Below are 17,132 nucleotides of genomic sequence, written 5' to 3' on the forward strand. Positions count from 1 at the left end.
ATACAGTTTTTGTTTTATCATTCCTTCTATGTAATACCTTGTTCTTAGTCCCTAGATTAAGGGATTGTGTTGAGTTGACATCTGTCATATGACAAATGAGCGGCGACAAGCGGTCCAATCTGTTTTTAGACATTTAGGGTTAAAATTGGTTTCTAAATTGAGCGGCTGTAAAAAAAATCTGTCCTCATTTATCAAAAGAGTCTGGAAGTTCTTGTAAGACTTCAAGATAAATTATTCATATAAATCTTTCTTTAATTTAAAATTTAATGCCATGATTAATTAAATTAGCTCAATAAAGTGTCTATTTTTATATATATATATATATATATATAAAATATTATATATATATATATATATATATATATATATATATATATATAATATATAATATATGTATATATATATAATCATTGACCATAAAAATTTAACTTACAAAAAAGTGAAGTTTATAAATACCCTAAAATATTTTTCCTTTATTGTGATTTGTATGGGATATTTTCCTCAATTCTACAGAAATTTCAATTATTACATTTTCCATTAAATGATATCTTCACTCCAAAAATGTTTTATTTAAGTTTTTACCTTATAATTGTTTTAGAATAAATTTAATCTTAAATTATTCAATCCTAAATTTCAAAGACATCAAAGCATAAAATAGTGGCAAATAAATTCTTCTTCCTTCCTTATCTAGGGTTGTTTATTTTTAAACACCACAATCAAATAACCGATACCATTATAATTTCATCACGTTTATAACTTTTGCACTTTGAGTTTGAATCCCTAGTTCTCGCAAAAGTTTAAAGGTACTTCTAGAGTGGTTATCTCTATACAAATAGATAAGTTTGTGGATAATTAGTAATACATACGAGGTGTTTCATGTGTTAAAACTAACAGACTTTATGTAGGAAGAAAACTGTAGGGTTACGTCAATATAGATAGATAGATACTCTTTATTGTTGCCTCCGAAACATTACAATAGTAAACTTATTATAGATACAAACAATTACAAGAAATGATCAGAGTGAGAAAACAATAGGCAATATTATCGTTAAAAGCAATCTCTTCATTTTAATTTGTTGCAATTCAATTTGTCCTTTAGATACAGTTTAATAAAATAATAGATTTTGTTTATTTATTTATTTATTCATTAGTACAAATATGTGTACATGGCGGACTCAATGCTAAAAGCATTCTCTCTCAGTCAACCATAGGGAAGTGTCAGAATACTCGAATGCGGTACTACTAATTGTTGATATACATACATACTAAAATTACATATATATAAACGAATAAATATATATGAATAACAAATATACTTACACATATATGATATATACTATATTATACACGAAATTGAGAATAATATAAAGCACTTACTGCTCGGATAAAGTAAAAAAGTGAGCGTGAACGCTTTTTTGAAACACGGTTTAGTCGATAGTCTCTTAATGGCATCAGGAAGCGCGTCTTAGAGTCGTGAAGAATGTAGGAGTTATTATTTAGGAATTGTGATGGATGGGAATATATGGGAGATAGGAATGAGATATGTCAGTGAAATTACAAGGAACGGAGACATAACTCGGTAGTCCTTAAGAATGACAACGCATGAGGGGTACTGTGGGCATAATAGTATATTGCATAATTTTTACATGTTTTTCTTTTATGCAACTTAGAATATCAAACAAGCTGACGGCCCACCTGATTGAATGTGGTAACCGTCGCCTATAGACCTGAGCAATACCATGGGCATAACAGACTATACTGTTTCGCCCATGATACCCCCCATGTATTACTATTCCTGAGGACTCAGGTAGTATTTTTCTGTACTCTGTAAATTCACTGCCATATCTCACCTTTCAAACCGAAGCACAGCTATGCTAACACAACTGCTTCACGGTAGAAACACGAATGCGATATAGGTGCCCAAGCAAAGAACTTTTGTACAAAGTCTCTCTTCAAAGGTCCACTACTTTATTACTATTTTTATGAGAGTGAAGTAAAACACCGAGTCGTGCTCTTGACAGTTTATTTAATCCAGGCAGCAACATTGCCGCCTCTCCTAGTGTTGCCCTCGCGCAAATATAATATCGATAAAACATACATATACAAAAGTACTGTTCATATTTATAGACAACGGTCACTGTTTTTCATCACGTGAGCCTTTAGCTTGTTTACTATTTTATATGTCATTAAAACAACTTCTCGATTTTCATTTAAAAGTTTCCTCTTGTCGGTGCAACTAATTCATAAATCTTCTTCCAGCCGGCTCTATCCCAGGCCATATCCTTGACCTCCCGTGACCTGACCTGACCTGACGTGACACCTAGTGTTTCTTTTATCTGTCCCATGTAGTTATTCCTCGGTATTCCTCTTCCTCTTTTGCCCTCTATTTTTTCTTTTACTATGCTCTTTAAAAAATCGTCATATCGTATAAGATGGCTCAGCATTTTGCCTCTTCTATTCTACGTTCTAAAAAAAAACTACACAATTCAATTCCTTTTTTTGGAGCGAAATATACTTGTCATGTAATCACGCGGGTGAATTCACTTATAATATTTCTAAGCGACACGTTTTGTATTATTTTTTTTATTATTAAAAATAAATAATGTCACCGAATGGGAACACAAGTAATTGAAAATGCCAAAGGAGAAAAAATATTCACCTACCCTCTTTCCGCACGGTTGCCCGCTCACGGTACCCATAGGACGACCAGGAAACGATCACTCAATGCCACCTGTCAGGGACAGTCGCCGACGTCTAATCTAAAAATGTCCCGAGAAATTATACAAGATGAGTATATATATATATATATATATATATATATATATATATATATATATATATATATATATATATATATATATATATATATATATATATATTTTCTCTGCAATAAACAGCGTTCACATTCGTGATAAAACGACGAGATATTTCGCAAAAAAACATTAAATTGAAAATATTAGACTTCAGAATACGCAAAGTCTGTTTTCGGAACAACCATTTTGCTGACAGCCAATTTTTTGTTTGCATTGCGAATAAAAAAGCCATATTTAATCATAAAAATATATGGTATTAAGTTAATTCTGTTGATTGTAATAGAATTTGATATTTAAATTAAAAGTGAACGTACAAAAGCATTAAATAAATAAAGTTCGCACTAAAAGTGTAACTTTATATCTTTTCGGTACAGAACCCTAATGAAGTTAATTTGTATCAGATGCATGTGTAATTATATTTTTTTTTTATTTTATTTTAATATTACATTTGGAATCAACAGCTTATTTCTAGAATAATTAAAAATAATATATTTATACCATACATTAGCTAATTACAGATTCCCAATTTGTATACCAGACTATATTATGCTTATTTTTGGAGGGTAGGTTAAATTAAATAGAATAAAATAAAAAAAGAATATATATATATATATATACATATGGTCTCGGCATAGAATAGCCCACCCTTTCCTTTCCCGTAGGTGTCGTAAGAGGTGACTAAGAGAAGGCGAGGTAGCAGCGTCCCTCTTAAAACATCTCCAAAGCCTAACTGCGGTTGCCAACCAGCCAAGCGTGGCAACTACTGGAAAACTCACCAAGGGTACTCATGTTCAGCAGTGGACAGTTAACGGCTGATATGGTAAAGATGATGATATCGATTCTAAAAAGAACCTTGGAAACTAGGTCAGAATTGATTACGTCATTGCCTAACACAGCTAAAAATAATTACTACGAGAACACTCTTGCGTCACGGCAGAAACATGAATGGAACAGAATTATTCAAGCAGACGGCTTTTGTACAATACCTCCCTCTGGTGTTAATAAACAAAAACTATATTTTAGTACTATGCCCACATTTCAACATTTAACGTGGGATCCTTCCCACGCTGAATGTATACAAACCCACTACCGCCTCTGAGTTATATTTTTAAACGATTATACAATTAAACGATTTGAATTAGATTAATTTTCAATTTTCGTTTCGTTAATTCTATCCTATTTCAGTATGTAATTTTATTTTGGACTAGCTGTTGCCGGCGACTTCGTCTGCGTTTCCGTCGTTTTTCGTAAAATAAGTAGCCTCACGGTTCAGTTGTTTTGATGTAACAGACATATTTCCCTTCACTGCTCTGCACCTATTGATCGTAGCGTGATGAAAAGTATACTGTAACCTGCCCAGGAGTATGAAGAATAATTGTGCCAAGTTTCGTTAAAATCCGTAGAGTAGTTTTTGTTTCTATAACGAACATACATCACTAATCACGCCCTGATAGTTATTTTGGAAATATATTTCATGTACAGAATTGACCTCTCTACAGATTTATTATAAGTATAGATTAAGTTTAATTTATTCCTTGTCAACCCATACAGAAGTGAGTAATAGTGAGTCCTCAGCCGTTAACTGTCCACTGCTGTAGGCCTATCCCATAAGGAGAGTTTTGCCAATATTTGCCGTACTTGTCAGGCGGAGGGTAACCATAGTAAGACTTTGGTATATGTTTTATAAGGGACGCTGCTGCCCATCTCTGAACCATCAAGATCTCTTAGTCGTCTCTTAGGACATCGACAGGAAAGAAATGGATGGTCCAATTTATGCCGGGACCACAAGGCAATAAGTGAGCTCTAACTAAATATTTTGGTATCCTAAGTAAAGTAAATAAGAATAAAAAAGTTGGCATTTATATTGCGTCACTATCTAAAGTGTATGGAAATTGTCCTAAAATAATTTTACTTAAAAACCAATTTCAATTAGTGCAGATAAGTATTTTATTTTAGTTTGATGTACCTATTCTTGCCTTGATACTAATTTTTACCAGGGGGAGACTTTGTACAAAAGTCGATTGCTTGGGTACCTCTGTCTCATTCGTGTTTCAACTGTGAAGCAATTGTGTTTGCATGGCTGTGTTTCAGTTTGAAGGGTGGGATATGGCGTGAATTTACTGGGTACGGAGGAATAACACCTGAGTCCTCAGAAATGGCAACGCATGGGGGGTATCATGGGCGAAACAGTATACTCTGTTATGTCCATGGTACTGCTCATGTCTATAGGCGACGGTTACCACTTTCCATCAGATGGGTCGTCAGCTTGTTTGCCATTCTAAGTTGTATAAAAAAAAAGGAAAAAGAAAAGATTTAAATTGTTCTAATTATTGATTATTGTTCACGCCCACGGTGGATTAATTTTGTTAACTAAAAGGTCTGAGTCGAAGGAAACAGAGATTAGCTATGGCCATCTTCCGACATATATAATATATGACATATATATCTAGACCCAATGAGAAGGTGTTTTAGTCATGAATAAATATTTACTAATACCTTACTATTATTATCAAATGTAAAAATTAGTTTTTTTTTTTTTATGTTTGTTTGTTTGTTTGTTACCTCTTGGCGCCTATTTGGTATACACGTACTAATGTTAAACGAAGTAGGCCATAGGCTACTTTTTATACTGAACAGTGAATATACCCTAGTAACGCGAACGAAGTTGCGGGTAAAAGATAGTAAATAATCACTTCCCATTTAAGCTTCTACTACTGGTTACTCTCTTTGGGTCATAGATTACTATTTGCTCTTCTATTGCAGTTGTTTTATTTAATTGTTTTATATAGTAATATTTTATGTATTTATTTATTGTATGTATGTATTTATTTATTTAATGTATTATGTGTATGTTTATATTATATGAATTTATCAAGTATTGCCTTATTTTTTCCTCTGTTCAAAAATGCACCGCCTACGTATTTCTCAGCTTGCCCAATGGTTGACTGGTAGAGAACAGCGTTCGGTGTTAAGTCCGCCAAATGTACATGGAATCTTACTGTGTATTAAAGTTTAAATAAATAATATTAATATTTATTCTTTTCTTTCGCAGGGTTTAAGGTTAATGAAGGAGAGGAAGAGGGTAGCGTGGATACTGTTGCTGTTAGCAGTACTGTTCGCATTATGTTGGATGCCATACAACATAATGCAGTTACTGCTGGATATCAACGCAGTAGATCCGAAGGATCTTAGTATTTATTTACCATACGCTTTATTTATAGGTAAGTGTGTGTACTATGTATACACACACACACACACACACACATACACGTACATACACATATATATAATATATTAAATAGTACACAGATAATCACCGCTATACAATTCCATTGGAAATTGTATAGCGGTGATTATCCACACACAGTCCAGCCTGTTTGCCATCATACTCAGGATACTGTTGGCGCTGTCACGTACTCAGCGCACCAGGGATTTTTTTTTTGTTTTTTATACAAATTAGAATGGCAAACAAACTGCCGGCCCTCCTGATGGAAAGTGGTAACCGTCGCCTATAGACTTGAGCAGTAGCATGGACATAACAGAGTATACTGTTTCGCCCATGATACCCCCTATGCGTTGCCATTCCTAAGGACTCAGATGTTATTCCTCTGTACCTAGTAAAATCACGCCATATCCCACCCTTCAAACCGAAACACAGCCATGCAAACACAACTGCTTCACGGTTGAAACACGAATGGGACAGAGGTACCCAAGCAATCGACTTTTGTACAAAGTCTCCCTCTGGCACCTTTTTCGCATCGTGGCGTAAAAACAATCTACACGATGCTCTGCGAACATCCCCGACGCGCTACAGAATCGTGACAGCCTCATCAACACCTTGAATGCATCGTTATATTGGAATAGCTTAGAATGGGCCACTCCATCTTTCCCCATGAGTGTCGTAAGAGGCGACTAAGGGAACTTAACGGTCGAGAGATAGGCAGCAGTTTCCTTCATTGTCATAAGCGAACTGCGGTTGCCAAACCGCCTGCCAAGCGTGGTAACTACTAGCAAAATCTCCCCAATGGTAAACTGTCATATCGCTCCTATTTCTTATGGTAGTCTATGAGCAAGGCTCATGTTCAGAAATGGACAGGTAATAGCTGAAATGGTGATGATGATGAGTACCATATTTTCTAGTTTTACTATGTATTAATACTATAGCTCCTGTTTAGTATATTGCCATGTGGTTCCGGCATAGAATAGGGCCATTCCTTCCCGTCCTCCATTGGCGTTCTCTAATCCCATTCCGTGGGTGTAGTAAGAGGCGACTAAGAGAGGACATGGGATGGGCAGTGGCGTTCCTCTTAAAACATCTCCAAAGCTTAACTGCCGTTGCCAATTCACCTGCCAAGCATTGCAAATTTTACTGGCAAATTACTGGCAAAACTCCCAAAAGGGAAGGCTATTGGCTAAGGAAGTGATATTGGCAGCATCACAAAACATAATGTAAAAGTATATAAACTATATTAAATGTTACAATTAATTTGTAATACTCTACTAGGCTATGGCAGTATAGAGGATCTAACAACTTATGTTTACATTATACCGTTTACATATTACTAGAGGGAGACTTTGTACAAAAGTCGATTGCTTTGGTACCTCTGTCCCATTCGTATTACTACCGTGAAACAGTAGCGTTTGCATGACTATGTTTCGGTTTGATGGGTGGGATATGGCGTGAATTTACTGGGTACAGAGGAATAACACCTGAGTCCTCAGGAATGGCAACGCATGGGGTGTATCATGGGCGAAACAGTATACTCTGTTATGTCCATGGTACTGCTCATGTCTATAAGCGACGGTTACCACTTTCCATCAACTGGACCGTCAGCTTGTTTGCCCTTCTAAGTTGTATAAAAAAAAATAACGACCCGGTTCGGCTTCGCATATTTATTTATAAAAATAAAATAAAATCTATGTTACACGTTAATAATGGCGTCGATTCTGAGAAATTTATCTGAGCCTTATTTCTAAAATTAAAAGATCAATTTGATACCAGCAGCTAAATTTTTATTCTAAGGCTCAATTTGAACTGAAGTTCCGATAGATTAAAATAAAAATTTATTAAGTTCATCGTTGTATTCGGCGAGTCTGTGGTTATACCCGGAAGGCTACAACGCCTTGTATATGGTATCTATTATAATAACAATTTTAGATTACTGTCGCGGCTCCCTCACTTCTGTCGTGACTCAGCGATGCTTGCCGAAGCTCGTACAAATAGTTTTGATGCAGTCTAACGTAAAAATACAGCTTTATTTATTTATTTATAGGAACACCAATATCATATTAAAAAAAAAAAATCACACAGATTGAGCTAGCCCCAAAGTAAGTTCGAGACTTGTGTTATGGGATACTAACTCAACGATACTATATTTATAATAGATACGTATATAGATAAACATCCAAGACCCAGGCCAATCAGGAAAAGATCGTTTTCCATCATGACCTGGCCGGGAATCGAACCCGGGGCCTCCACGTCGCAGGCAGGCGTGTTGACCGCTGCGCCACGGAGGACGACAAATTAGGCATTATAAAATATAAAACAAACATTAAATACAATATTAATGCACACGCCTATTAAAGGTATTCATAGCATTTGATTTAACATAATTATAGAGTATGAAATGAAGTAAACATTTTTAGGGAATTGAATAATTCTAGACTACAAATATTTTAAAAATTGCGTTATTAGTTATGACAATATACATGTAACCTGAGTTGTGAGCAATATCAGTAAATACGATTATAACTGAATTAAATTAACAAATATTAAAACAGCTATGTTTTTACATAGAATACGTGGGAGTGGTAACAGTATCGTGAACATGTTTGTAAATGAATTACATAGTCCTCTCCCCATCATCCTCAAGCATCCTCACGCTAGCTGAGAGTACTAGATCGTTATTAGTGATTAAGTATTAACGTTTTAAGTATACTCACTAACAAAAATGGGCCGAAGTTGTCTAAAAGAAATTAATTAAATTAAATTATAAACTTACTTTATTTTGGTCCATGAAACTGTAGTTTTGCAAAACTATCAAATTAAAATATTTAGATAAGATATAATTTTAGAGAAATGATGCGACGTAATCACTCTAAAGATAACTCTCTATAAATGAGAGAATCATTAAAATCAGTTAAGTTTTTTTTAGTTTATTCGTTGTACACAAAAAGTCTAATCTTTCCTTTTTATAATATTAGTTTAGTTGTATGATTATTTGTAATAGAAGTCGTATTATATTTTATTATAACAGATCCATTGATTCGTCGATTGAATAGCGTGAAACAAACGGCATTTTCTTACCCTTGTCTCTTTTTAGACAGATGGACTAGATCCTGTTTATATTTCTTGATATATGAAAAATACTAAATACATTATAAAAATGAATATAAAATAAGAAATGTCTCCATTCTTATCCTTATATACAAAAGTAAAGGCGATAAGGCAGCCTTTTGTATAATTTCTTATTACAGTTAAATGTATTGACTATTTTATAAATGGTGCAATAAAGTGTAAATGAATGAATAATTGAATGATCGAATGAATGAATGAATGAACGAACGAATGAACGAGTGAATGGACGAGTGAATGAATGAATGAAAAATGAATGAATGAATGAATAAATGACGGAATGAATGAATGAATGACGGAATGAATGAATGAATGAATGAATGAACGAATGAATGAATGAAAAAATGAATGAATGAATGAATAAATAAATAAATTATTAACATCATTATCATCAGTCTTTCACTGTCCACTGCTGAACATAGGCCTTCCCCATAAGGGGAGTTTTGCCAGAAGTTGCCACGCTTGGCAGGCGGGTTGGTAACCGCAGTAAGGCTTTGGTGATGTTTTAAGAGGGACACTGCTGTCCCACCTCTCAATCATTAAGTTCTCATAGTCGGCTCTTACGACACCCACGAGAAAGGAAGGGGTGGCCTATCCTATGCCGGAACCACATGGTATTATTTATTATTTATTATGTTGATATAATAACAGCTTAACTAATAAATCAACAACATATTCACTATTGGACCAGCTATATGACTAAAATATATAGATATTATTTTATATTACCCTCCCCTAATATAGAGTCTACAAGAGGGAGACTTTGTACAAAAGTCGTTTGCTTGGGCACCTCTGTCTCATTCGTGTTTCAACCGTGAAGCAGTTGTGTTTGCATGGCTGTGTTTCGGTTTGAAGGGTGGGATATGGCGTGAATTTACTGGGTACAGAGGAATAACACCTGAGTCCTCAGGAATGGCAACGCATGGGGGACTACGCATGCATAATGAGTTTTTTTTTTATACTACTTAGAATGCCAAACAAGCTGACAGCCCACCTGATGGAAAGTGGTAACCGTCGCCTATAGACATGAACAGTACCAAGGACATAACAGAGTATACTGTTTCGCCCATGATACCCCCCATGCGTTGCCATTCCTGAGGACTCAGGTGTTATTCCTCTGTACCCAGTAAATTCACGCCACATATATAAAAAAAAAATATGTATAGATGATTAAAGATTCAATTTAAATATAATAAAACTTAATAAAAAGCAAATAATTATTCAAATTGGCACAAAATAAAATGTAAGTGCCTAATACGTTCTAGGGAAATTGCTTACGGCTTTATTATAATTTGTTATAGACTTTCCAGAAAATATTCAAAGGTTGTATAAAAAGATTATTTTTGAAAGCTTATTACAAGATCGACGAATACTCCGGTGACAATACCGTCGGTCTGTGTATGAAGTAAAATTAATGATTTTAGCTTATATGTGATATTTTATTAGAAATAGCTCCTATAATAATTATTTTCAAGCGACTTTTGAAATGAGAACGAGGATTCATTTATATTTTTTTTTTTTTTACTAATCTTATAAATGTGTGAATTTGTATGTTTGTTACCTCTTTGTGTTCAATCATTATGGAATTTGGTAATTTTATCCTGGTCAGTGAAGAGGGATGTTCAGTCAGGCGGACAGTGTTATAGGTAAAATCTAGTAATAACATAGACACAATTATTTCGCTATCATCATCATCATCATCATCAGCTGTTAACTGTTCACTGCTGAACATAGCCCCCACTCTCCCATATACTTCCGTAAGGAATGATTTTCCGTAACTTTCCATATTAGCTATCAATGTCCGACCGCCATTTTGCTCACGCATCTTTTACGTCAGATGTTTCATCTCTAAACGAGACATCTTTAGATATTTTTTTTTGATACAACTTAGAATGGCAAACAAGCTGATGGCCCACCTGATGGGAAGTGATAACCGTCACCTGTATACATGAACAGCACCATGGACATAACAGAGTATACTGTTTCGCCCATGATACCCCCCATGCGTTGCCATTCCTGAGGACTCAGGTGTTATTCCTCCGTACCCAGTAAATGCACGTCTTAAACCACCCTTCAAACCGAAACACAACCATACAAACACAACTGCTTCGCGGTTGAAACATGAATAAATTATTAAATCGCTACTCGGAACCTAGTGTTAACCGTTTGGCACCTAAACTGCGAAAATAGAATATGTGTAATATTAGAAAAGATTTAAATTCGAACAATCTAATATTATTTTTCCGAAGTATCCGAAGGTCGCCTTTGATATTTCCTTGTATATATTACATGGATGTCCGAGGTCACATAGATTTGTACTCTGGCCTTTGTCTGTATAGTTAAACTGATTTCTCACGGGGAAACTTTAAGCTTACTTAATCTTTCTTAAGCTTTGTTTTCTTTCCGGCTTAGCGGTAACATACATTTCGGAAATTCACCTGATATAAGGGAATATACTTAATTACTTTTAAATAAGACATAATAAAAATTCGACCCTAATCGGAAAACACCTAAAATAAATTTATAATTAGGGTTTACAAATAAGTAACTAGTTTTTTTCCCGCAACATCGTCCGCATGATCGGAATATATACCAGTTGGTGGAGTCATAAAATGCTAATCATCATTACATCAGCCTTTAACTGTCCACTGCTGAACATAAGCCCCCCCCCCCCCCTTAGGGGAGTTTTGCCAGTAGTTGTCACCGTTGGCGGTTAGCAACCGCAGTTAGGCTTTGGAAATGTTTTAAGAGAGACACTGCTGTCCATCCCTCACCCTCCCTTATTCACCTCTTACGACAACTACGGGAAAGGAAGGGATGATCTAATATATTATATTATATATTCTATGCCGGGACCACAGGGCGACAGTAGTTTTGCGTAATGCTGGAAGCATAACAAAGCAAACATAAAAATAAAAGGAGAAGGGTTATTAGTAATGGGGACTATAAATCTCCATTGTTAGCAATATACCCTGTCAAGTCGACATCTTCGCGTTTCCCCCTGGAAAATATCGTTATTATTTATTCTCAAATGCGTCCAATGGGCCAACTGACCTGCCTTTTTATCCTCACCTATCTTCTCTCATGGATGTCCTGCTAGTGTATACCCATAGCGCGAGCGGGGTTACTATTTCATTATCATCAATTAAAAAAAAATATAGTGTTAGATAAAACCTACTTTTTTAAGCAACTTAGAACGGCAAACAAGCTGATGGTCCACCTGATGCAAAGTGATAACTATCGTCTATAGACATGAACAGCACCATGGACATATGCCATGGATATCCTTTATGCGTTACTAAGGTATTATGCCTCCATACCTTGTAATTTCATACCTTTATTCCACCGTTCAAACTAAAACACAGCCATGAAAACACAACTACCAGAGGTAGACTTTGTACAAAAGTCGATTGCTTGGGTACCTCTGTCCCATTCGTGTTTCTACCGTGAAGCAGTTATGTTTGCATTGCTGTGTTTCGGTTTGAACGGTGGGATATGGCGTGAATTTATAGAGTAAAGAGGAATAACACCTAACTCCTCAAAAATGGCAACGCATGGGGGGTATCACGGGCGAAACAGTATGTGTGTGTACTGCTCATGTCTATAGGCAACGGTTTCCACTTTCCATCAGGTGGGCTCTTGTTTGTGGCATCTTGTTTGCCATTCTAAGTCGTATAAAAAAAACTACTTCAAGTTTGATTTCTATTGTTCTAATTAATACCTCTCATTAATTTTTTCTTAGATAAATATTGTCTATGTATGTCTAGAGTTACAATTTTGTTACAATTTGTCTATGCTTCGAGTCTGTGACACATGACAGTTTACGAGCCTTTCGAGCGTTTAATGTTTTGATTGTCAATTCATTAATTGTATTGTATTTTTGGTCGAGTAGCCACCATCTTGGAACGACTTCATTTTTGCATTGTCATACCTAAACTAATAAATGAATCCAGCAATTTAATCATCATTTTTATTTCACAAATAAATAGTTTCCAAATGGAACACAATTTATGATTAAAAGAACTTGGCTTGAGTGAAATTCGACCGAAATTATACGGAATGTTACATCTGAAAAGATTTAATTTATTTATTTAAGTGGTGATGGTATCTGGATGGTTGGATCTGTGATGGTGTATGACTCATCATATTAACCTTTAACTGTCCACTGCTGAATATAAGCCTTCCCTTTTGGGGGTTTTGCCAGTAATTGCAATGCTTAGCAGGTGAATTGGCAACGGCGGTTAGGCTCCGGAGATGTTTTACGAGGGACGCTGCTATCCATCCCGTGTCCTCTCTTAGTCGCCTCTTACGACACCCACGGTATGGGATACGCCTGGGTGGAGGGGGGGGGGTCGTCAGTAGTTACCACGCTTAGCAGGCAGATTGGCAACGGCAGTCAGGCTTTAGAGATGTTTTAAGAAGGACGCTGCTGCCCATCCCTCGCCCTCCCTTATTCGGCTCTTACGACACCCACGGGAAAAGGGTGGTCTATTCTATGCCGAGACAACACGCCCATATATATTTATGTATATTCAAATTTTTATCTTTTTTATTTAGAGGCTTTTATCCTATAAGTATATGTCACCCTCATCATACCCTAATTTAAAAAAAAATACTTCACATACTTAAAACATTAATACATAAATAAATAATACATAATATCATATTCAAATTTTAAATAAAAAAATGTTACATTACTTTGTTTTGTTTGTGCAGGTCATGCTAATTCGGCAATAAATCCGATAGTGTATTGTTTGATGACGAGAAACTTCCAACGTTCAGCCCGGAAGTTGTTGTGCGGTCGCGGAGTGTGTAAGCAAGCTAAGTTTACTGTGAGTACGTTTGTGTTATATGTTACATTTACCGACCGACTTAAAGTTTTTAAATCATAGTAATTGTATTGCTACAATTAAAGTAGATTTTTTTTTGGGATAATTTTTTAACAGCCATTTTCTAGCAATATACTAAAGTATATATGATAGAGTATGATAGATCATATATAGATGCATCGTGATTATTTTTTGTTAGATTCGTCGCGATGGGCTAACTGAACTGCTTTTATTTTCACCTGTTATCTCTCACTGATGCCCAGTTAGTGTATACCGATAGCTCAGGCGTTACCATGCCATTTTCACGCATTAAAAAAATCAAACATTCATCGATATATTCTTACAAACTTTTACATGATTATATCATAATATTAATTAGACATGATTACTAGTTATGAAGACATAACTGCTACAGTAAATTTTATAATGGCCACGGTGATGTTAATACCTATAAGACTAGGTTAAAGTCCCACCTATAAAGTAAAACACCCCTAAAATCAAAACAGCTATTTTGCGGCAGGAACACGTGTAAAATATTTAACTATACAATTATGCTTTTATTTAAATAAAATATCACTACTATCTACTTTTAATTTACACTAGTGAAGAATCAGTGTGGGAAGATACATAGGAATGAAGTTAAATTAATTGCTATACAATTTATGTATGAGTGGGTTACAGCGACAAATTAAGTGTTACAGCATTTCTTCCTCATTGTGACAAAATGTGCAAATACTTTTTGGGCAAAAGCATAGTTGGGCCATTTGCTTTTTTAGCTTGCAGTATCCAGTGAGAGCTCTTGTTAATACACATATTGTGTTTAACCAAAAGGGTTAATTTCTTAGTTAATATATTTTTTTTATAATCCCTTAATAAGGAATGTCGAGTGATTTAAGCTTGGAAACAATAGCCTGTTATTATTTGCTATTTTTAAGCGAAATACCTCCTTTGGAAAACACACTTTATATCCTGAGGAAATAAAATACATCGCTGCAAAGGACATATTGAAATTCCTATCAAATTCAAATTCAAATTCAAATTCAAAAATCATTTATTCATGTAGGACATTTTAGCCGCTTATGAACGTCAAATTTTTACATTATAATTTTATTTTTTTCCCTACCGTCCAGTTCGGTATATAGATCCAACTGAGAAGAACTGGCAAGAAACTCAATTGAATTACTTTTTTTTTAAAAGCCAGTTTATTTACAATGTATATTTATATAGGTGTCTATGTCTAACATTAAATGAAAATTCAGTGCATGAACAACTATTGCCATGCACACTCGTCATTCAAGTAATCGTTTAGTGAGTAATAGGCTTTGCTCAGTAAATATGATTTAACAGATGTTTTGAATTTATTTAAGGGTAATTCCAACATATCCTTTGGTATCTTATTGCAAATTTTTATACCTATTCCCATAAAAGACCTATTAACTTTTTCTAAACGATACTTGGGGACAGCAAGTTTGTCTTTAAATCTAGTATTAATATTATGAATATTGCTGTTTTTTGGAAATAAGTCAAGATTTTTATGAACATATAGGATATTTGAATATATAAATTGAGAAGCAACGGTGAGAATATTTGCCTCTTTGAATTTCTCTCTTAATGAGTCACGACTCTTCATACAGTAGATTGCTCGAACGGCACGTTTTTGTAATATGAATATATTCTTAATATCTGCCGCTTTTCCCCATAGTAATATTCCATAAGAGAGTAAACTATGAAAATAACTAAAATAGACTAATCTAGCAGTATCAGTATCAGTGTACTGTCTAACCTTACGCACGGCAAAAGCTGCTGAACTTAGTTTCGCTGCAAGGCTTTGAATTTGTGCACCCCATTGTGTTTTATTATCTAGTGTGATTCCTAGAAAGACAGTAGATTCTATAAATTCGAGAGATTCGTCATTTAATTTAATATTGCAATTAGTATTAAAACTTTTAGACAGAGAGAAATTAACACATTTTGTTTTTTTGGCGTTTAACATAAGATTGTTAGTTGTAAACCAGTGCAGGAGACGCCGCAAAGCACTATTTACATCGTCATAATTATTAGTCATTCTATTAACTTTAAAAATCAATGAAGTATCGTCTGCAAATAATACTATGCCGCATCTATCCTGCATGGCATATGGGAGATCATTAATGTAAACTAGGAATAAAAATGGACCGAGAATAGATCCTTGAGGTACACCCATTTGCACAAGTGACCCGTCAGACGTAGCGTTGCTAATCTTCACTTTCTGTATTCTATCAGATAGATAAGATTTTATTAAATTTAAAGCATTGTCTTTGACGCCATAAAAAGCAAGTTTTTTTAGCAATGTATTATGATCAACGCAATCAAAAGCCTTAGAAAGGTCACAAAAAACACCTATCACATCCATTTTAGTTTCCCATGCAGCAAATACGTGTCTAAGCAACTCTGCACCTGCGTCTGTAGTTGAACGACCTTTGGAAAAACCGAATTGACTATTGTGGATTAAATTATTTAAATTGAAATAACTGACAAGTTGCATAAGGATTATTTTTTCAAAAATTTTACTGAGTGCTGGGAGTATGGATATAGGTCTATAATTTATTGGGTCACTCCTATCTCCAGATTTAAAAAGCGGTATGATTTTACTAATTTTCATTATGTTAGGAAATTTACCTTCACTTTCAAATTTTCTATCACTGATAGGAATTAGCAGCGAACGTTAATAAAGAGCGAAGCACAAAAGATCATAGAAAGGTCGCAGTGTCACAGGTTTTTCTGCTTGAAAATGCTCGTATCTCAATAATAAGTTAAGTGGAAATCAGTAAGCCATGCTTTGGCCTACTTCAATAGCTTTAAATGATAGTTTAATTAAATTTATACTTCTTTACAGTGGCGGTGTACGCAGAAACCGGATGGGTCTTCGAGCGACTACGATCTATACCACGAGCCACATAAAAGATGTTATTTACAGGTAATCATTACCAAACTTAATGATATTATAAATGTGAAAGTTTGTAAAAATATATTTGCTTATTTGTTAGTCACGCTTAAACGGTTGAATGGAATTGAATAAAAATTTATACAGATTGCCCACGATTACTTGACATACATTTCCAACTCCAAAGAATTAAAAATGAATGAGTAAAAATA

At 34.8% G+C, this 17,132-nt stretch overlaps 1 protein-coding gene across 1 annotated transcript in view; it reads left to right on the plus strand.

Moving 5' to 3' along the window:
• LOC113519325 (neuropeptide FF receptor 2-like) overlaps positions 1 to 17,132 on the plus strand; it is a 134,010-nt gene that overhangs the window by 113,284 nt on the left and 3,594 nt on the right. The window contains exons 6-8 of the mRNA XM_052894530.1: positions 5,866 to 6,034; positions 13,885 to 14,000; positions 16,873 to 16,953. Of these exons, the coding sequence (XP_052750490.1) occupies positions 5,866 to 6,034; positions 13,885 to 14,000; positions 16,873 to 16,953 (366 nt within the window). The remainder of the gene's footprint in view (positions 1 to 5,865; positions 6,035 to 13,884; positions 14,001 to 16,872; positions 16,954 to 17,132) is intronic.

Source organism: Galleria mellonella, unplaced genomic scaffold, assembly GCF_026898425.1.
Source record: "Galleria mellonella isolate WM207_F2 unplaced genomic scaffold, CSIRO_AGI_GalMel_v1 utg213, whole genome shotgun sequence".
Lineage (NCBI taxonomy): Eukaryota > Metazoa > Arthropoda > Insecta > Lepidoptera > Pyralidae > Galleria > Galleria mellonella.